General features: G+C 41.5%; 1 protein-coding gene across 1 annotated transcript in view; it reads right to left on the minus strand.

The window, feature by feature from the left end:
- AFF2 (ALF transcription elongation factor 2) overlaps positions 1–23,195 on the minus strand; it is a 658,737-nt gene that overhangs the window by 34,954 nt on the left and 600,588 nt on the right. Inside the window, exons 10-11 of the mRNA XM_020285044.2 lie at positions 4,601–4,760; positions 1,671–2,678 (exon numbers count right to left, since the gene is read on the minus strand). Of these exons, the coding sequence (XP_020140633.1) occupies positions 1,671–2,678; positions 4,601–4,760 (1,168 nt within the window). The remainder of the gene's footprint in view (positions 1–1,670; positions 2,679–4,600; positions 4,761–23,195) is intronic.

Below are 23,195 nucleotides of genomic sequence, written 5' to 3' on the forward strand. Positions count from 1 at the left end.
TCAGTCTTGCCTAGTTTAGTCCTACAAAGAAGGTGGCATTTGAGAAAGCTGAACTGTGATGTGAACTTCTGATTGAAGATTGGGTGGCACAGGAATCTCATAACAAAAGTAAAGAGAATCTATAATTTTCGGACACTTCTCCCATCAACAATGCCCCCACAAATGAGTAGCTTAAAAACTCACATTGCAACTCTAACATAAATCCTGTCCAAGCAGCATGGGGATTGTGGGTGACATATAAAGTTCTCTTATACAATCAACACCATGCAAGGAGATGAATCATGTGCAAGGCACACCTTTGACCCTCACATGCACTGGTCTTAAAGGTACATTTTACCCCTGGTTGTACTGCTGTCATCACTAAGAGTGGGAAGTCAGTGGTAGGGCAAGGATCCCAGACTTCTTGGTCTCTATTTTGGAATACAGGATGACTATCTCTTATCCCAAATGCTGGGGATTGGAAGTGTTTCAGATTTCAATTTTTTTCTGATTTGGGATATTCGGGTTATACACTGCTTGAGCATTCCCAATTTCAAAATCCAAAATCTCAAATGGTCCAGTGAGCATTTCCTTTGAGCATCATGTTGGTGTCCAAAAAGTTTCAGATTTTGGAGCACTTTGAATTTCAGATTTTTAGAGTTGGGATGCTCAATCTGTATTCTCATTGGATATATTGATGCACAACTCAGAGCGAATAATCTCTGATTTTTAACTTGTAAAGTAAAACTGGATGAAGATTTAAATCATTTTTGCAGTATCCTATTCAGTAGATTGTCCTGGGTACAGCTGGGGTTGCTCGTCAATGAGGAATCAGAGCCAGTTCTGGCCATACCTAAGTCTTTCCTGGAAAGGGACAGAATAAATGGGGAAAGGACTAGGCACTTCCCCTCTAGCCACTATAACAGCCTTGGAAATAAGGTTTCTCAAATATCACTATGAGATAATTTTATTCTAAAAAGCTACCCTGAGATCTGGAGATACAATGGAATTAGCTTATTGGATACAAACTCATCTCTCATCTCTTTACATATATTTTAAATGGAAAGGGCCATTCCGGATTTCACCTTCTGATTAGACTTTGTAGTCCTGGAATGTAGCCTTAACCTCCACTTAACCTACTGCAGCTGAGATTTTGACAGGTCAAACCTACTACATAGGTCAGTGATCCCAGAAGGCTGGGTAGAACACATGTATGGTAGGAGCCAAGGAGACTCAAAGTATAATTGGGCTGTAGGGATGCTACTATTTGCCCAGATAAATGAACAAGCCCCAGAGGATGCATTTGGACACTGGGAGCACTTGGGTGCCCTGCTGATGCTGGCATGTGGGACTTCACAGCAATGATACATGAGTTTATGAAAATTGAAGCAACTTAAAGAGCTGACTCCAGGGATTGGCTGCCTGGGGAAGGGGACTCTCTTCATATTCTTCTTTCCTACACATCACAATCTCTGATGTGCCATGCTGAACCCTCTTTCCACTGGCTGAATAACCCTGATCACTCCTAGGGCTTTATCCCTGTTCATGTCAAATATTGCATTTCCCATGGAAAGCATCATTGCCTTCACCAAAGTCTGCAATCTACTGCCATTGGCCTCCTTGAAAATAAGACTCAAGATCAAGTTAGCCACTGCTCACAATCACTTGGCAGGCCAGTTTGGACAGCTTACCTTGTGCTTACGTTTGCCCTTAGCGGCCGGTTTTTCCACCACTGCAGTAGCAGTCTGACGCTTGGGTTTTGTGGCAGTCTCCTTGTGGTCTGGCTTGGCAGGTGCTGCTTGGAGTGAGTTGTGGCCAGGTACTCTAGAGAGTAAGTCAAGGTTGATCTTCACCCACAGGTTTTTAAGATTCTCATGATCTCGTAGAGGGGACAGAAGCTCAGTTTGCATGACAGGAATGGGTGAAAAAGTTGGCTCCTCGTTATTGATGGATAAGTTGTTGTTGCCGTTGCTGCTGATTAAGGTGCTGAGGGTCAGGCTGGTACCACAGGTTTCTTTGGATTTGGCAGTATTACTTCCAGGAACAATGCAAGGAGGCAGAACTTTGATCTGCAGGGTCTCTTCTTGATCTGTGTTGGAGTCAGATGTAGATGAATCTGTTTCAATGAATTCCCGGGACTTTGGCACAACCTTGCCAGGTCCTCTGTATTTCTTCTTCTCGGCAGCCAAGGGGATGTTAGGCCTTGGTTCTTTCCTAGGAACTGGTTTGTGGGCAGTGGATTTGTTGCGGCCTCTTGGTGGGTCAGGAAGCTCCACACTTTCTGTTTCTTTGGGAGTGCTGCTGGTAATATTTGGTTTGGGCCAGGTAAACTCATCAATGCTGGTGTTCTTTTCAACCTTTTTGGGCTGTTTTTTCCCGATTGTCCTTTGAGAAGCTGTATCAATAGTTGCTGAAAACTTATGCCTCAAAGCCTTTGTTTCTGGAGTTTTCTGGGTGGGCCGAGGCCGGGCCTTTTCCCTAACGAGACTGAGGAGAGGCCTTTCTTTGGGTTCGGCCAGGATCTGGCTGGGGTTTGTCTTCACTTTGATCTGGACTTCCATTGGTTGGATGATAGGAGGAGGGAGAGAAATTGTCTCCATGGGTGTTTCATTTTGGCCACAAATAAATGACTTGTTCTGAGATGTCACTTTGTTAAGCCATTTATCCAGCTGCCACTTGTTGGTTGAGGGGGGCTCAGGCTACAGATTGAGAAACAGCAGCAATAATGAATTTCACACTTGGGAAGAATTCAGGAGAACTCTCAGTACAGTGACTGCTTGCTAATAAAAGCTTTGGATGTTAAGTGACTGTTCACACACACACACACACACACACACACACACACATTCATATGCACTCATGCATGTATGCACACACTATCCACAATGATCGAATTACCTAGCTAGCTAGATACAGTCCAGCTATGGTCTACTTATTTAAATGAATTTACACTTCTTCTCTGAAAATATTCTTCACTCTGGCCAGGAAGAAAAGAATTATTCATAGAGAGATGTTAAAGAGGGTAGGCGGGGGTACTTGGGAGGAAAACCTCTTCCTAAATCCTTTGGCAGGAATCATCACTCAACCTCTCACCAAGAGGCAGAGGTAAAATAGTCTCTGATCCTGAAAAGGAATGTAAGTGTGCCTCAAGTGTAACTCAAAATGAAAGGCTTTCCATCTGCCCAAATGCCAGTGCCTCCTACATGATGCTGTCATTCACTGCAAACAGAGCAGGTCTTTTGTATTTTTTACCAAAGTATAAAAAGATTTACCTTTCAAAAAAAAAAAAAAAAAAAAGGAAAGAGAAAACCACTGCACTTTCCTTGGTATATGAGCAATAACCAATTTATGGGAACATGCATGCAGACACTAGTGTCCACTGTTAAGCCATGGGAATGATGCATACCATTCAGAGTTGATTCCCAACTATGAATTCTGCCAGTTGAACTAAAAAAGGCATCATTTTTGTAGAAGAGCTCTTCTTTTAAAAGCCATCAGCTGAGGCTTATGGCACCAGACAGAATTAAAAACACTTGAGTAGCTGTGATTTCAACCTGTGCAGCACAATGTCAGGTAAGAGTTGAAGAAATTGTATCAGCTGCCACTGTAGGCAGCATAGCTCTGGGGTTGAGAACATCATCTATGGCAATACTGGGACCTGGGTTTCAGTCTTGACTGTACCAACTGTCTATTTGGCAAATCTTGGGGAAGTTCTTTTCTAACTTCTCAGAACCTTCTTCTCTCATCTATAAAATAAAGATAATAATAGCAAGTACCCTAGAGGGTTGTTAATGAGAATGAAAGGCAAAAATGAAAATCAAGAACATAGCATAGTGCCTGGTACATGGTCCATGTTCTGTAAGGGTTTGCTATTATTAATAGCAATAATATTACCACTGGCTCCTTCTATTTTCCTTTTCTGGTTTTGGAAAAACAAGTGTATGAAGAACCTTGGGGGAGGGATTTGCTCACTGTACCAGGTGCAGGCTCAGGGGGGACTGAACAGCTATCTTGGACTCAGAGAAGATGGAAAGCAAATTCCACTATTTCAAAATAATTACTATTTTATGGGGCTGTGTTAAATGTTTTCATGAGTTATTATCAAATGCACTTGAAGGATACAAATTGAAATAAAAAACGTGACGTTTCAACCATCATTTTACCTTTAAGGAAAGCCATACTTTTTGGGTCTTATTTGCCAAATGGCAATTCATACTTTAATTACCTTAGAGTAAATGTTGGCATCCCCATGGCCAGAAGTGGCTCCTGACTGGCTACACTGGTTGTCTCAAAAGATAAACTGCTAGACCAGTCATTACTATTCTAGTTTTTCATGTGAGGGAGCTTGAGGCTCAGAGTAGCTAAGTGAGTCAGTCATATGGCAAGAAACATACAAATATTAGGGACTGTCCAGATAGATGTTTTAAGGAAAAAATTCTAGAAAATAAATACCTGGAGACTTTTCTGAAGTAGTTATTGTGCTAAAGTAATTTAGCACAATTGTGCTGAAAATGTGTGCTCACGTGTGTGTGTGTGTCTGTGTGTGTGTGTGTGTGTGTGTGTGTGTTTCCAGAAGGACAGGCAGATTGTATGTACTTGGGGCCCTGGCACCCTCACCCACCTCTGGAGTGGCCACACGAGGTGCCCCATTGGATTCGCTGTCAGTGGTGCTGCTTTCAGTGTCTGAGTCCGACTCTGAGCTGCTCTCTGACTCGCTGGAGCTGCCAGATCCCCCACTGGCTTGCCCTGCAGGTGGGGGCCGGGGTGTGGCCAACAGTGGGCTGAAAGAAAAATGGAATTGTTCATTGCCTCATTCAGTCTCAAACCAGATGGAAAATAGCCCAGTTCAGTATAAGGGCCTATAATCTGTGAGCTAAAGGCAAAGTAGCATGTATGAGCCACATTTTACAGATGGAAAACCTGAGGCACATTTTACAGATGAAAAACCTGAGGACCCCCTCAAGGTCAAAGGTTTGAGGAGAGGCCAGATCTGCATATCCAAGTTCCTTGGGTTTCCATCACATTGCCTTGACTCCCAGAAAAGCCTTGCTGCCCTCACTCCACATGAAAACTTTTTTTATTTAAGACAGAATCTCAATCTGTTGCCCAGGCTAGAGTGTCATGGCATCAGCCTACCTCACAGCAACCTCCAAATCCTGGGCTTAAGCAATCCCCCTGCCTCAGCCTCCCAAGTAGCTGGGACTATAGGCACGTGCCACCATGCCCAGCTAAGTTTTTTTCTATTTTTAGTTGTTTGGCCAATTTCTTTCTATTTATAGTAGAGACAGGGTCTCACTCTTGCTCAGGCTGGTCTTGAACTCCTGAGCTCAAGCAATCCTCCTGCCTCAGCCTCCCAGAGTGCTAGGATTACAGGCATGAGCCACCATGCCCGGCCCACATGAAAACTTTAAGCCAAGGTTACATACCTTCTGGATGCCTTAGATATTTAACTGTCCCTCTTTATTCAGTTAAGATAGTTTTTCATTTTCTGTTGCCATTTTTTTCAATACCCCACAGTTTGTTGGGGGGCTCTGATCTTAGCTAAACACACGGTATAGTCCTATCACCAAGAATGGGTGAGTTCAACCAGTATTTTAATTCAGGGGTCCTGAAACTTTTTAAATAGGGGGCCAGTTCACTGTCCCTCAAACCATTGGAGGGTCATTGGAGAGTGAGGCGCACATTCCACACATGTGCACCGTGGCCCAGGGACTGAGTCGGCTGCTAAGCAGGAAAGGCAGCGGCGGCAAAAACACCCGGCAGGCAGGATAAATGTCCTCGGTGGCTGCATGTGGCCCACGGGCCATAGTTTGAGGATGCCTGTTTTAATTGGAGGAAACTGATGCCTGAAAAGGGAGCACACTTTGCCTCTGCCTCACAGCTAGCTGGAGAGCTGAGACTAGCAGTGAGCACTGTGGCCACCGAGCAACCTCAAAGGGAAGTGAATGTGCTGAGCCTGGTCACTGCTGATGGCCTGGTGCTCAGCACCAGAGTGACTATGGTTGGTCCTCAGTTGCTGTCTGTTGAAAGTATGAATAAGGTAATGAAAAGATGCACTCCTTGGCCTCCTACACCATTTTTGTAAACTCTTTGTAAAACTCTTACCAGGAAGTATGATCATAAGTGACAAAACAGCTGTCATGATTGATTTCACATTTGTGAAGCTGACCAAGCAAAGCATTTGGAAAGTGATACCATTTGCTACTTTACCTTTATTGATAATGCATATTCCTCCATACTGATCATTTGCTCCCTGTGCCCCATCACAAATTAACCTCAGCTGCCTCTTGGCACACTAGGGTATGTCATTGCCTTTCTGTCCTTTTGTTCATTGTCTCTTTAGTCTGAGTTTTGCACTGTGTGTTTCTGTGTGTTTCCTCAGGGGTGGGGGGAGAGGCAGAGACCTAGAACTCAGGGCTCTTATTTCCCTGCAATCCTTTGCAGAGCTCTCTTTAGTGTCAGTAATGACTCCATATTTATGGAAAGTACCCTTTAAATCTAATCAATTGTTTTTGTCTTTGTTACTAAATAAAGATTGAGAGAATATAAATGTAAGGGAGACTAATCAGAGATTAGGCTAACTTGGCCTCAATTCTCCCCAAGTAAACTTTCAAATATAACACAGAGCATCTGCAACGCTGAGAACACTGGGTAGTATATTGAGGGATAAAATCTAATTTGTATCCACATTTATGATTTTCAATTGAAAAGTCTGCATCCTAGTATTCTTTCACATCTATGCATCAATTTCTGGCTTCTCATAGGAAACTGGTCATCCTGATATTATCAAACTAAACTAGACTAGATTTATTTTGGAATTTTTCTGGATAGAGTTCTATTTACTGGATTATTTTTGAGCAATTTCTGTAAAAAAGACCAAAACAATATCAGGGATAATTCCTTCAAAACCAAATGTATTGAGATGATATACCTGAAGTATAGATGTTTTATTCACCAAAATCTACTTATTCCTCAGATAAATCAAAGTTTTGCAAGTTTAGTAGGAAACTTGGTGTGTGTGTGTGTGTGTGTGTGTGTTTGTGTTTTGTCTATGTGTTCCTTATCCCAACCCCTTCTGGTGACAGATGTATTTTGGTATTCAGATCTTAACAAAATTTTAAATATAATATACTCAATGTATCTCATATATAATACTCCCAGTGGTATATGGAGAAGCACTCCTATAGTTTTATGGATAAAAACCCTCTATAAAAATTGACTATATTTATATTTATAAGTAGATATAGACATTAAATAAAAACTATTTCAAATATAAGGGCAACCTTGACTGACACCCAATGAAATGAGGCCTGAAATTATGCCGCCTAAGAATTCTTATAGCTAAATCTGTTGCTGTGTTCTCAGACAGGATGCCATGGATAGTCAACATTGACAATGACCACATAGGGGAAATTAATATAAAAAGAAGAAGTACCTCAGCTTTTCATACTCATACACAGATATTTGAGAATGACAGGGAAGGTGGACTTTAATTCAGGGAAAACAACAGGAGAACTCAAACTGAGGGTGAAGGACCTTAATGTCTTAATGGGAAAGAATTGCCTTCTTGGGGCAATTGTGCAGTTGGAAACAGGGAGAGCAAATATTTATGGAAGGGAATAACTGTTTGCTCTCCCCAGCACCTTCCTGTGCTTCTACACTCCATGTGCTGCTTGTGGGCTTGCTGGAGACTGGCTGCACCCAGTCTGCTAAGGAATGTAGGCTACACATCTGAGTCTGGGCATCACTTCCTGTGGGCCCACCTTGCCCCCAGCCAGGATTGCTCTCAGGACAAAAAGTGAACACAAAACCAAAACATTGTCTTCACAAGCAGGACAAACATCAGTATCAGAATAATTGGCCCAGGGCCATGGTCTTGTCTAGAATCCACCATAGAACTTTCAAGTTGGCAAAACATAACAATATTTCACTTTTGGTTCTTCACTGAAATCCCTTAGCTGTTCAGCTAGTTAATTTCCTACTCTGCTACATTTATTTCCATACACTGCTAATTTATTCTCCAAATGTATATTAAAGTGGCTATGAGTGAAGTTAGTCTATGCAATTTTTGATTTTGCCTAAGAGATGAAAAGCTAATGTACAATTTACATATTCTTCATTCACCAAGACTGTACTGAAATTATTTCCTGCACATCATTTGCTCTCTTATTTCAATAAATAAATAAAAATTAAAAAATAAAACTGCTTTTAAAAAGAATGCTAGTGGTTAAAACAAAGAGAATGTCTGATACTAAAAATAAATAACATTTAATATATTAAACCATCTACTCCACAGTCTGCAAATATTAAAGGCCTACTCTATGACTTCATCCCTAATGTAATAAAACTTCTCAAAGGACCCATATTTGTAACAACTGCAAAGTCAACTCTAGAACCCTTTCAAAGATCAGATTTTGCTATTGTATTCATCAGAGTGAGCATCTTTACTGAGTGGAGTGAAGCCTCATTTTAATTCCAAACCCATTCATTAGGTCTTCATGGTTACAGACCAGACTGAGGGCAAAGAAGTTGGCTTAGCAAGTCAATGACCCTAGTGGAGGAATCCCAGACTGGGAATGGGGATCAAAAAGGAGATGAATGGGAAAGAAGTTTGGGAGGCATTTAAGATGCTTCTCCAGACAGGGTTGGCCCTAGTGTAGAAGGCACATGACAGTCTCACTGTGCTTATGTTGTCCAGGCCTCTTCTGCAATACAGGGATCAATTTGTGACACTATAATTGAGTAGATACAAGAAAGAAGAGTCTAAAAGCCATATTGAAAACACTGGAACTATTTTGCCTGAAGAAGACTCTGGAGCTAGGAGGGGGTGGTTCATATAATGATAGTTTTCAAACAAACTCAAGGTCTGTCCTGGGGTGAAGGGAGTGGGCTTATTCTGGGGGCCTTCCAAGATAAATATAGGACCAATGAGTTAGAGATCTAGTGAGGAAGACTTCACCTCAACATTAGGAAAAACATTTAGAAACCTCCAGCTGGCTACAGAAAGAATGTACTAGCTTGCAGGCCAGTGAACCCTGCACCCTTAGGTGACCAGATAGCCCGCCAGCTATAAAGAATGTGGTAGAAGGATTCCTACTGTGGGTCTATAGTGGGGTAAGATGATTTTTAGGGTGTCTTCCAACTCAGAGGTCATAATCTTTATGAACCTAAAGTGTATAAGGGTTTTTAAAGAGGCTGTTTATGGACCTTAAGATAAAACGTGTGAGGAGACTTTTGTGCAATCCAATCTGCTCCTTAAGGCAGGTCTGGAATGTCCTGCTCTTGACAATACTTAAAACTGCATTTCTGTAGGGCTGTTTTTATTTATCTATCTATCTATCTATCTATCTATTTATTTAGAGACAGCATATCACTTTGTTGCCCAGGCTAGAGTGAGTGTCATGGCGTCAGTCTTGCTCACAGCAACCTCAAACTCCTGGGCTCAAGCAATCCTTCTGCCTCAGCCTCCTGAGTAGCTGGGACTACAGGCATGCACCACCATGCCCGGCTAATTTTTTCTACATATATATTAGTTGGCCAATTAATTTCTTTCTATTTATAGTAGAGACGGGGTCTCGCTCTTGCTCAGGCTGGTTTCCAACTCCTGACCTTGAGTAATCCTCCCACCTCAGCCTCCCAGCGTGCTAGGAATACAGGCGTGAGCCACCATGCCCGGCTGCTGTAGGGCTGTTTCAAAAGTCAGACTTTTTACTAATTCAGATTAACAGCTTCCAGAAAGCCAAACATCTGCATCACTGATGTTTGAGTCTAATTCTAATTTAACTATAAATTCCTTTCTCTGGAGATAAACAGGGATGATGAATTGGCCATTTTGCTCAATCAAGCTGTGTGGGCATAAAAAAGGAAAGGTTCCACAAGAGGTAACAACTTTGTAGTAGGAAATATAAACAGGAAGATTTGACAAGCAAGTCCACAGTGTATTGATCTTGGCAACACATTGCACAAGGCCCAGAACTTGCCAAAGATATGTAGCATAAGATGTTTGATGGGAGAGTCCCATATTAAACCCTCACCTTTAGTTGAGATGGGTGTGAATTTCATCAACATTACCATTTCATAGGGATCAAATGTCTGTCCACCAGATAACTTGGAACAGTTCCATATTTGATTTCATCATTAATTTGTAAAGGAAGGGCCCTGGGGCAAGGGAGTCAACATTCACAGCTGATCTTACCTCTCTTTCTCCCTCATTTTCCTCTGAACTCTGGGTTCCAGAACATCTGCCTCACTATAGTAGTCCACTAGAGGCAGACAATCTGAGCCCTGAACCTATTCCAGCCAAAGGGTGGGGAGAATCCATCTTTGTCTGGGTCAGAAGTTTTGAAAGCTTCCCTCTTTTCCCCTAACCTGTGAAAATCCATTGCCCATTTGTCCAAAGAAGAGCATATGCAGAAATGGAAAGCAATAGAAAGTGTATGCAGAAGCATAACAGAAAACGGAGAAAGCAGAGTTGTTCTGGTGGAAACAAGGGTAACGGGGTGGGGTTGGGAGGGGAGGGAGCATCCCCAGCAGCTTGCTCTCCTCCTTCCAGTGGCCTTTGACCACAGTTTGAAAATAAAACACTTCATATCCCAATATTATCATAAGTAACTCACAATCAAATATATCCTATGCTAATGCTCTGATGCTATTTGTGAGCAGACAGTAAATCATTGTCCAGCTGTGATCTGGGCCACACCCTGACACAGCTCTAAGAAGATAATTTTTGTCCAATATGTATATACTAGGTATTTATCCTGTTGTCTGATTCTGGTGTTTGAAAGAAAGTCTGCTCAATTTATTTGCAAAGGGTAATAAGGACATCCACACCTATTCATTTTCATGGACGAGTTATTGTACATTACATTGTTCACAGGCCTGAATGACTGAACTAATCTGTGGTTGGGAGAATAATGACTCACCCAAAGATGTCTACATCCAAATAATGTCCACATCCTAATATCTGGAACCTGGGAATATATTACTTATATAGCAAAAGAGATTTTTCATATATGAATAAATTAAGGCTCTTGAGATGAGAGATTATCCTGGATTATCCAGGTGGACCCAATGTAAACACAGGGTACTTAAAAGTGCAAGAGGGAGACAGAACAGGTCAGAGTGATGCCATCTAAGAAGGACTTGACCAACGGGCTACTGTTGAAGATTAATGAAGGGGACCAAAAGCCAAGGAATGTGACAGCCCCTAGAAGCTTGGAGTGGCCCTCAGTTTACAGCCAGCAAGAAGATGGAGTTTGGTTTTGGAATCACAAGGAATTAAATTCTGCCAACAGCTCACATGAGTAAGAAACTGATTGTTCGGGGGGTGGACCAAGATGGCGGACAACTAACACAGCCAGACAGAGTGTCTCTGCAAAAAAGACAGATTCTAGCAGAAATTAGAGGAAAGAAGCAAGAAGACGAGCATACAGCGGATGAGGAACGGAAGGAGGGGTACCAGAGACCCCAGGGGACTCCACGGGAGGAGGCTGCAGAGGAGAACTGGAGGCTGAGACCACCGGAGCAGCCCAGAGACCAGCGGCAAGGGTAGGTGGATGTGGTGTTTCCCCTCCCCTGCATTTGGGACTGCTGGTGGGCTCCCCAGCAAGAGGAGAGACCTGCGGACATCCGCCCAGAGACGGCCGCCGCCAGCCAGCGGTGAGCCTGTAGCAGATGTGGCAACAGGTTCCCAACTTCCTCCGGGCACCTCCCTGTGCACAGACCCGAGCAACGCGGCAGGCGCCATATTGTCTCCTCCTCCCCTCCGCCAACCAACCCGCGACTGCCCAGAGAGACAATACAGCCACCAGCCAGAGGAGCCTCCAGGGAATGGGACCTTCCCTTTTTGGAATTTACAGCTAACTCAGGGGAACTCAGACTGTGAGCTTCCCACCCGCCAGCCCTCCCAGGTGCTGCTGGCACGGTGTTCCCAGGAGAACAGTGCGGACTCAGAGGCTGAGAGACATAGACCGAGCTTGGGCTCCCTGTGGGTGAATTGGGACCGGAAATCCTCTCCCTGGTGGGGATACAGTTTGAACTCTGGGACCCAGAGGTCGGACCTGCAGACCAGATCCCCTGAACCGAGGGCTAAGATTGCCCGGGGCACAGAAGGGTTATACGTGAACAGCCTACTGAGGTGAGTGTGCCTCCAGGGGCGGATCTGTGTCCTAGAGGGCAACCCTCCTCCCAAGAGGAGGCCGTGCGCCCAACCCAGGTGGCGTGCCTGAGTAGGGAAGCTCCCCGCTGGCATCACAGTCCGGGGAGGCCTGGTGGCCTGTCGACTAGCCTGCTGGCACAGGCCCAGGAGTAGCTGAGGAGTTGGGGAGGGTGGAAAGAAGCGAGGCCCGCTCCAGACTGCGGGTCTCAGACAGCCCCACCCCCACACACAGACTTTCTGGCTGAGAGGGACCATTCCAGCCCCGCCCTGACAGCTTTTCCTGGAAGCAGAGAACAGAACTTTGACCCCTGCTAATGGCCTGAGGGGAGGCTTACCCAACCCAGCTCCGCCCAGAACAAGAGCTGATAACAGGACACAAAATCAACAGCATAGCCTGTTCCTCCAAGAAAACGCCACCTACTGACAGGGACGGCATCTTACACAGCCTTTCCACATCACCCACTGACTCAATATACAGGGAGTGGTCCAATTTCACCCACAGACACCACCTAATGCCTCAGAAACTAAACAAGGTGTGTGAATACCCAAACAATAACTTAAGGAAAGAAACAACAACTGATCGACATGGGAAGAAATCAGCGAAAGAACTCAGGAAATATGAAGAACCAAACGGAAAACACATCCCCAAAGAGGAACACCAGCCCCCTAGAAATGGACACCAACCAAAATCAGGCAACCAATATGATAGAAGAGGAATTTCATATGTGGATCATAAGAACACTCACACAGCTGCAAAAACAACTCAATAACCAACACAAAGGAACCACAAAAAGCCTCCAGGATATGGAAAAAGAAATAGACACAACGAAGAAAAGTTTAATCGAACTCCTGGAAATGAAAAATCAATTCAAGGAACTACAAAATACAGTGGAAAGTCTCAAGAACAGGGTAGATCAAACAGAAGAAAGAATCTCAGAGCTTGAAGATAACACCCTCCAATTAAATAAATCAGTCACAGAAATAGAGCAGAGAAACAAGAGAAAAGAGCAAAGCCTACAAGAGCTGTGGGATTATGTAAAGAAACCTAATGTGAGGGTCATAAGCTTACCAGAAGGGGAAGAAGACAACAATCAAGGGTTGAACAAGCTGTTTGAAGATATAATAGAGGAAAATTTCCCAGGCCTTGCTCAAAATCTTTATATACAAGTTCAAGAAGCTCAGAGGACCCCTGGGAGATTCAACGCAAACAGGAAGACGTCACGACATGCAGTCATCAGACTGACCAAAGTATCAACTAAAGAGGCCCTTCTAAGAGCTGTAAGACAAAAGAAGCAAGTAACATACAAGGGAAAGCCAATTCGAATAACATCAGACTTCTCTAATGAGACTTTACAAGCAAGGAGAGACTGGGGCCCCATTCTCACTCTTTTGAAACAAAACAATGCTCAGCCTAGAATATTATTCCCTGCAAAACTAAGCTTCGTATATGAAGGAGAAATAAAAACATTCTCATACAAGCAAAGGCTCAGAGAATTCACCAAGACAAGACCAGCCCTACAAGAAGTACTTAAAACAGTGTTACGCACGGAACATCATAATAATATCCCACGGATATAAAAACAACCAAAACCCAAAGATATTAAAGGCCAGATATTACAATGGCTCAAGACAGAAATCATAGCAACAACATCCAACCCAACAGAATGATCAGTAATCTACCTTACCTATCAATTCTCTCAATAAATGTGAATGGCTTAAACTCTCCACTCAGGAGACATAGGCTAGCTGAATGGATAAGAAAATACAGGCCAAGTATATGCTGTCTTCAGGAAACACATCTAACCTGCAAGGATGCATACAGACTAAAAATAAAAGGGTGGAGATCAATATTCCAAGCAAATAGAAGCCAAAAGAAGGCTGGTATGGCAGTTCTAATTTCAGACAATTTAGTTTTTAAACCAACAAAAGTAGTGAAAGACAAAGAAGGTCATTATATACTGGTGAAGGGCACAGTTCAACAAGAAGAGATAACAATTTTAAATATATATGCACCCAAATTAGGTGCACCAAGATTCATAAAGCAAACCTTACTGGAGCTAAGCAAATGGATTAATAGCAACTCCATAATCACCGGAGATTTCAACACCCCACTGACGGCACGAGACTGATCCTCCAAACAGAAAATTAATAAAGAAATAATGGACTTAAACAAAACTCTAGAACAATTGGTTCTGACTGACATTTACAGAACATTCTACTCAAAATCCACTGAATATACTTTCTTCTCATCAGCTCACCGGACATTATCTAAGATTGACCATATACTAGGAAACAAAGAGAATCTCAAGAAATTTTAAAAAATAGAAATCATACCATGTACCTTCTCAGATCACGGTGGAATAAAAGTAGAAATCAACCCTAACAGAAACTCACATTTCTACACAAAAACGTGGAAATTAAACAACCTCCTACTGAATGATTACTTTATAAATGAAGAAATGAAGATGGAAATAAAAAAATTCTATGAAGAAAACAACAATGGAGAGACAAGTTATCAACTCCTCTGGGACACAGCTAAAGCAGTTCTGAGAGGAAAGTTTATATCCATAAATGCCTATAACCAAAAGACAAGAAGATCACAAATAGACAACCTAACGAAAAGACTCAAAGAGCTGGAAAAAGGAGAACAGACCAACCCCAAACCCAGCAGAAGGAGTGAAATCAACAAGATCATATCAGAACTAAACGAAATTGAAAACAGGGAAGCTATTCAGGAGATTAATAAAACAAAAAGGTGGTTCTTTGAAAAAATAAACAAAATTGACACACCATTGGCTAAGCTAACGAAAAGCAGAAAAGAGAAATCTCTAATAAGCTCCATCAGTAACAAAAACGGAGATATCACAACTGATCCCAAAGAGATACCAGATACAATTTATGAATACTACAAAAATCGTTATGCACACAAACTGGAAAATGTGGAGGAAATGGACAAATTTCTAGAGACACACAGCCTTCCTAGGCTCAACCAGGAAGAAATAGATTCCCTGAACAGACCAATCTCAACAGCTGAAATAGAAACAGAAATTAAAAATCTCCCTAAAAAGAAAAGTCCCGGTCCAGATGGCTTCAAACCTGAATTTTACAACACTTACAAGGAAAAACTAGTACCTATCTTGCAGAAACTATTCCACAACATCGAGAAGAATGGAAACCTCCCCGACACCTTTTAGGAAGCGAATACCAAAACCAGGAAAGGATGCAACAAAAAAAGAAAACTATAGACCAATATCCCTAATGAATATAGATGCAAAAATTTTCAATAAAATCTTAGCTAACCGAATCCAGACACTTATCAAAAAAATAATCCACCACGACCAAGTGGGCTTCATCCCAGGGATGCAGGGATGGATCAACATACGTAAATCTATAAATGCAATTCACCACATAAACAGAAGCAAAAACAAACCACATGATTCTTTCAATAGATGCAGAAAAAGCTTTTGACAAATTTCCACACCCTTTCATAATACGAACACTTAAGAAAATAGGCATAGAGAGGACATACTTAAAATGATACAGCCATATATGAAAGACCCATAGCCAACATCATACTGAATGGGAAAAAATTGAAATCATTCCCACTTAGAACTGGAACCAGACAAGGCTGCCCACTATCTCCACTTCTGTTCAACATAGTACTGGAAGTCTTGGCTACAGCAATCAGACAGGAAAATGGAATCAAAGGTATCCAAATAGGGGCAAAAGAGATCAAACTTTCACTGTTTGCTGATGATATGATATTGTATCTAGAAAACCCCAAAGATTCAACCAAGAAACTCCTGGAACTGATCAATAAATTTAGTAAAGTCTCAGGATACAAAATCAATACACAGAAATCAGAGGCATTCATATATGCCAACAACAATCTAATTGAGAAAAAAATCAAAGACTCAATTCCCTTCACAATAGCAACAAAGAAATTAAAGTACCTAGGAATGTACTTAACCAAGGACATAAAAGACCTCTACAGGGAGAACTATGAAACACTGAGGAAGGAAATAGCAGAGGATGTAAACAGATGGAAATCCATACCCTGCTTGTGGATCGGCAGACTCAATATCATCAAAATGTCTATACTACGCAAACTGATCTACAGATTCAATGCAATACCTATTAAAATCCCATCAGCATTCTTCACAGATATAGAAAAAATAATTTTACACTTCGTATGGAACCAAAGAAGACCCCGAATATCAAGAGCAATTCTAGGCAACAAAAACAAAATGGGAGGCATTAATATGCCAGATATCAAACTATACTACAAAGCTGTAGTAATTAAAACAATATGGTATTGGCAGAAAAACAGGAATATTGACCAGTGGAACAGATGTGAGAATCCTGATATAAAACCATCCTCATATAGCCATCTAATCTTTGACAAAGCAGACAAAAACATACGCTGGGGAAAAGAATCCCTCTTCAATAAATGGTGCTGGGAAAACTGGATAGCCACCTGTAGAAGGCTAAAACAGGACCCACACCTTTCACCTCTCACAAAAACCAACTCACGCTGGATAACAGACTTAAACCTAAGATATGAAACTATTAGAACTCTAGAGGAAAAAGTTGGAAACACTCTCCTAGACATCGGCCTAGGCAAAGAGTTTATGAAGAACTCCCCAAAGGCAATCACAACAGCAACAAAAATAAATAAATGGGACATGATCAAACTTCAAAGCTTCTGCACAGCCAAAGAAATAGTCATGAAAGTCAACAGACAACCTACAGAATGGGAGAAAATTTTTGCATCCTATGCATCCGATAAGGGACTGATAACTAGAATATACGTAGAACTCACGAAAATTAGGAAGAATAAATCAAATAACCCCATTAAAAAGTGGGCAAAGGACTTGAACAGAAATTTTTCTAAAGAAAACAGAAGAATGGCCAACAAACATATGAAGAAATGCCCAACATCTCTAATCATCAGGGAAATGCAAATCAAAACCACAATGAGATATCACTTAACCCCAGTGAGAATAGCCTTTATCAAAAAATCTCCAAACAATAAATGCTGGCGTGGATGCAGAGAGAGAGGAACCCTCCTACACTGCTGGTGGGACTGCAAACTAGTTCAACCTCTGTGGAAAGCAATATGGAGATACCTTAAAGCGATACAAGTGAATCTACCATTTGATCCAGCAATCCCATTGCTGGGCATCTACCCAAATGATCCAGTGACACTCTACAAAAAAGACACCTGCACTCGAATGTTTATAGCAGCACAATTCATAATTGCAAGGCTGTGGAAACAGCCCAAGTGCCCATCAATCCAAGAGTGGATTAATAAAATGTGGTATATGTATGCCATGGAGTACTATTCAGCTCTAATAAACAATGGTGATATGGCACATCTTATATTTTCCTGATTAGAGCTGGAACCCACACTACTAAGTGAAGTATCCCAAGAATGGAAAAATAAGCACTAGATATATTCTCCAGTAAACTGGTATTAACTAAGTAGCACCTAAGTGGACACATAGGTGCTACAGCAATAGGGTATTGGGCAGGTGGGAGGGGGGAGGGGGGCGGGTATATACATACATAATGAGTGAGATGTGCACCATCTGGGGGATGGTCATGATGGAGACTCAGACTTTTGGGGGGAGGGGGGGGAAATGGGCATTTATTGAAACCTTAAAATCTGTACCCCCATAATATGCCAAAATAAAAAAAAAATTTAAAAAAAGTGGGTAAAGGACTTGAACAGAAACTTTTCTAAAGAAGACATAAGAATGGCCAACAAACATATGAAAAATTGCTCAACATCTCTAATCATCAGGGAAATGCAAATCAAAACCACAATGAGATATCACTTAACCCCAGTGAGTATGGCCTTTATCAAAAAATCTCCAAACAATAAATGCTGGCGTGGTTGCGGAGAGAGAGGAACACTCCTACACTGCTGGTGGGACTGCAAACTAGTTCAACCTCTGTGGAAAGCAATATGGAGATACCTTAAAGCGATACAAGTGAATCTACCATTTGATCCAGCAATCCCATTGCTGGGCATCTACCCAAATGATCCAGTGACACTCTACAAAAAAGACACCTGCACTCGAATGTTTATAGCAGCACAATTCATAATTGCAAGGCTGTGGAAACAGCCCAAGTGCCCATCAATCCAAGAATGGATTAATAAAATGTGGTATATGTATACCATGGAGTACTATTCAGCTCTAAGAAACAATGGTGATATAGCACATCTTATATTTTCCTGGTTAGAGCTGGAACGCATACTACTAAGTGAAGTATGCCAAGAAAGAAGCACGAGATATATTCTCCAGCAAACTGTTATTAACTGAGTAGCACCTAAGTGGACACATAGGTACTACAGTAATCGGGTATTGGCCAGGTGGGAGCAGGGCGGGTATATACATACATAATGAGTGAGATGTGCACCATCTGGTGGATGGTCATGATGGAGACTCAGACTTTTGGGGGGAGGGGGGGAAATGGGCATTTATTGAAACCTTAAAATCTGTATCCCCATAATATGCCGAAATAAAAAAAAAAAAAAAAAGAAACTGGTTGTTCCTTAGAGCCTTCAGAAAATAATGCAGTCCTGCTGACACCTTGATTTTGGCCATGTCAGGCCCACATCTGATTTTTGATCTCTAGGACTCCAGGATAACAAATCTGTGATGTTTTAAATCACTAAGTTTTAGGTAATGTATTACAGCAGCAATAGAAAGCTAATACAATATCCAAATAATTAAAATTCTGAACATAGCAGCTTATAGCTGAACAGATTTTCTTTTGTTTATAAAATTTCATTTCCCTTCTGATAAGTGCAGACATACAAGCCCACCCCAGGAAGAGGAACTTATTGGCCAACTGACATGCTGGGAATCAGAGCACAGAGTGAGAAAGATGCTGGGAGTGCTTATTCCTTCTTACTTACTTGGCCAGCTTCTTCTCTGAGGTGATGATTATGAGTGATATTGGCAATGGTTTTTCATCATTACATTTGATTTGCAACCAATCAGGGCTTGGTTATCCTTTCTGTGGACTGACCAGACCCAGGCTTGGCCTCTCCCATTTTCAGTCCTTGTCACATATATAAATAGCTGCCTTTCGCCTATTGGTTTTAAAGAGAAGGTTTTAGTACAATGAGAAGAGGATGGGATTGGAAGTCAGATGAGCTGCTTTTCAGTATTACCTTGGATACTTCATCATTGTGTGAACTTAGACTGGGCACTTAACACAAGGGTCTCAGTTTCCTTACCTGTAAAATTGGGTAATACATCACATAGGTTTTTAAGAGGATTGGATGAAGTAATTTAGGTGAGTGAACTCTATTAACCGGTGCTTTTCCAACTGCAATGTGCCTAGGAATCACCTGTAGATTGTATTAACCTGCAGATTCTAATTAGGTCAGCCTGGGGTGGGTCTGAGTTCTGCATTTCTTTCTAATATTATACAATCAATCTCAGATGATGTAGCTATTCCTGGTGGATCACACTGAGAATGGCAAGGCTAAAATCTACACGGGCTACTCAGTTGAAAGCTGTTGGGAAAAAAAGAAGCTGGTGAATTATGAATTTCAAACTAAAGGCTAAAACACAATTTTAAGATCAACTGTGGAGTTTATTTTACCATAAATATTCTGTCTCCTTTAGCAACAAGAAAGTTAACTGCCTTGTTTCATTTTTAATCTGCCCTGGTCAAATTTGAGCTTTCTTTAGGCAACTATTCCTGAATAGTTCTTATCAGTTTCCTTCTAATAAGCAGGGACTTCAGCTTACAACTTCCATGAGGCTACTTGCCTGCATCAGTAGTTCACCAAATTGCATGTTTCTTTCCTATGAATGTGTATTATGGATCACTAATGAAGTTCAAAGGTGGCTTTCCATTGTCCTGGCCAAGGATTCAGAGCATAATTCATAATGGTAGTACTAGTCTTAGCTACCATTTATTGCATGTTCATTATGTATCAGGAACTGGGATGCTAAACACTTTCCCTGCAGTTATTCTTTTAACCCACACAAAAACCCTGTGAATTAGACATTCTTACTATTTCCATTTTATAGCTGAGAATACTGAAATTTAGCACTAAATGATATTGAGAAATAGTTTTTTGTTTTTTTTTGAGACAGAGTCTCGCTTTGTTGCCTAGGCTAGAGTGAGTGCCATGGCATCAGCCTAGCTCACAGCAACCTCAATCTCCTGGCTCAAGCGATCCTCCTGCCTCAGCCTCTCAAGTACCTGGGACTACAGGCATGCGCCACCATGCCCGGCTAATTTTTTTTTTATATATATATATATTAGTTGGCCAATTAATTTATTTCTATTTATAGTAGAGACGAGGTCTCGCTCTTGCTCAGGCTGGTTTTGAACTCCTGACCTCGAGCAATCCGCCCGCCTCGGCCTCCCAGAGAGCTAGGATTACAGGCGTGAGCCACCACGCCCGGCCTAGAGAAATAGTTTTAGGAATACTATGAGATAAACTTGATATGCAATTTCAAAGAAATGAAAAAAAGGCACCTGGATTCAGCCTCAAGCATCACAATTGTATATGGGATAATAAGCCAATATTTTAGCTTCCCTGGAAACAATTTTTAAAACTACACTGCCTTTTCTGCCATTAGACAGAGCTATTTCAATCAAACAGTCAAACAGGTGGGGAAAATTCATATAGAGCCAAGTATTTTGTACCTTTTGCCTTTAAAATTTGGGGGGCAAACAGGAGAAGAAAGGTAAGCAAGTGGATGTGAACGCTGACTCCCATGAGCCCCGGCCTCTGCCAACACAGAGAATGAATGATTGATTGGCAGCTCGCATTCATAAGGAACCCAGAGAGGGCCTGCCGCCAGGAGTCTATAACAAGGCCAAAGCCTTCCAATAAAGAATTACATCAGCCACAAAACCTAGATAGAGCAGGGTGTGTACTTCAACCAGCTGACTTAAACCCAGAAGCTGCTTCCATGCAGTAATCTCCCCATTGTGTTTCCAGAACTGGTCTGGAGAGGAGGTCTAACTGCTTGTCAAGAGAGCCCAGGCAGTTAGTTGGCTGAATTTCTGAGGAAAAAAATATTAGCTTATTAAATAATGAAATGTCTGATTTCCTTAAATACTAAGTTTGACAGTTGATATCTCTGACATTTCACTTTGACATTTCTTGTTTTGTTTTTATTGTGAAGGTACATCCTCTGTCTTGCAAACACACGTTTGGCTTGTGATTTATCTTCCACATTTTTTAGAGCAATTTTTAGGAAACCATGGATAAGTCAAACCCTCGTGTTATTTTCAAATATGAGTTCCATAGTGGAACCAATGCAGCACAGACAGCTCGAAATATCAAAGAAGTGTTTGGGAAAGATGTGGCTAATGAATTCATAGTACGTTGATGGTTTGAGAAGTTCTATTCTGGTGATTTAAATCTTGAAAATGAGCCATGTGGGTGATCTGAGATCAAGGTGAATAATGATGGGCTAAAAGCTGTAGGGGAAACGAATCTATCTCAACCTATGCATGAATTAGCAGCAAGGTTTGACGTTACTATTCCTACAATATCACGCCATTTGAAACAAATTGGTAAGGTAAAGAATCTGGATAGATGGGTTCTTCGTGAATTAAATAAGCATCAGAAGAGAAATCGTCTCAAAGCTTGCCTTTCTCTGCTGTCATGCCATAAAGGTGAACCATCTCTATACTGTATTGTTACATGTGATAAAAAAATTGATTGTTTTTGACAATTGCAAGCATTTGGCACAATGGTTGGATAAAGACAGTGCCACAACACAGCCCAAAACTGGAATATTCATCACAAAAAGCTAATGGTGTCTGTTTGGTGGTCCAGCACTGGCATTATCCACTATGGCTTCATGAAACCTGGTCAATCAAGTACAGTGGATGTCCACTGCAACTGTTGGATGAATGATGAAGAAGCTTGCAATTAAGCAGCTGAGACTGGTCAATAGAGACAGGTCAATCCTCTTGCAAGACCACATGTCACATGAACAACACTGCTCAAACTACAAAAGCTGGACTTGGAAACTCTCTGTCATCCACTGTATTCACCAGACCTTGCACCAACTGACTACCATTTCTTCCAGGCTTTGGACTACTTCTTGCAAGGAAAAATATTCAATTCTCAACAAGCTGTGGAAAACACCTTTCACAATTTCATTGCCACTTGCTCTTCAGGCTTCTTCACTGCTGGCATAAACAAACTACTGTTAAGATGGCAAATCTGTTGGTAGTTTAGCCGCATACTTTGATTAACTGTACTGTTTCTTGTTTGAGATATAATAAAGTACAGTTTTGATTCAAAATGGAAGATTTCATATTTAATGGTCTAATACATAACATGTTGCGGCAGGCTCAGGTATTCCTGGAGATAGCTTCAGAGTGGCTCAGTGCAAGCCTTTTCCTTGACTGATGTTTTCTTTTCTCTTGCCCATCATGCTTAGACTTGCTGCTAGATTTGGGAAGTGAGGAGCCCTCTTCCAATCTCTCCCTAGACTACATTTCTGTGATGCCTTTCAGTGCCAATCTCCTTATCAGTATTTTCTGTTCCCCTCATGTCTGATCTGTTACCTGATGTATCACAGTTACTTGATTTAGAAGATAATCTTTTAAAACCAAGAGGCTTTATAAACCACATACTCTGTAAAATGCTTGGTGTGCTTAAGACACCCTGCAGTAAAGTCATAAAGAAGCCTTCTTTATAGATCTCAGGGAGAACTTTCCCCAGACACATCATCTACCTGTGGGTAGGTACTTAACCTCTCTACTGCCCTATCCCGCTATGGTCCTAACAGGATATCACCACCATCAGCTCAACAAGACTAGAATACTTTTTATATGCAGAGCACTTGATAACTTTCAAGCAATTTCACTCCCATGACCTTTCCATTTGTGGCAAGAGATTTGATTGCCACAAGAACACTGGGTAGTAAAGAGCAGGTATCCTTATAGGCTACTGTAACCATTGCCTAAACACCAACTTGAGCTTGGGGAAATGAAAATAATTAGGAATCTACTACAAAATCCATCCCTATAATCATATCAAAAAACAACAGGAACTTAG

The sequence above is a fragment of the Microcebus murinus genome, chromosome X (assembly GCF_040939455.1).
Source record: "Microcebus murinus isolate Inina chromosome X, M.murinus_Inina_mat1.0, whole genome shotgun sequence".
Taxonomy (NCBI): Eukaryota; Metazoa; Chordata; class Mammalia; order Primates; family Cheirogaleidae; genus Microcebus; species Microcebus murinus.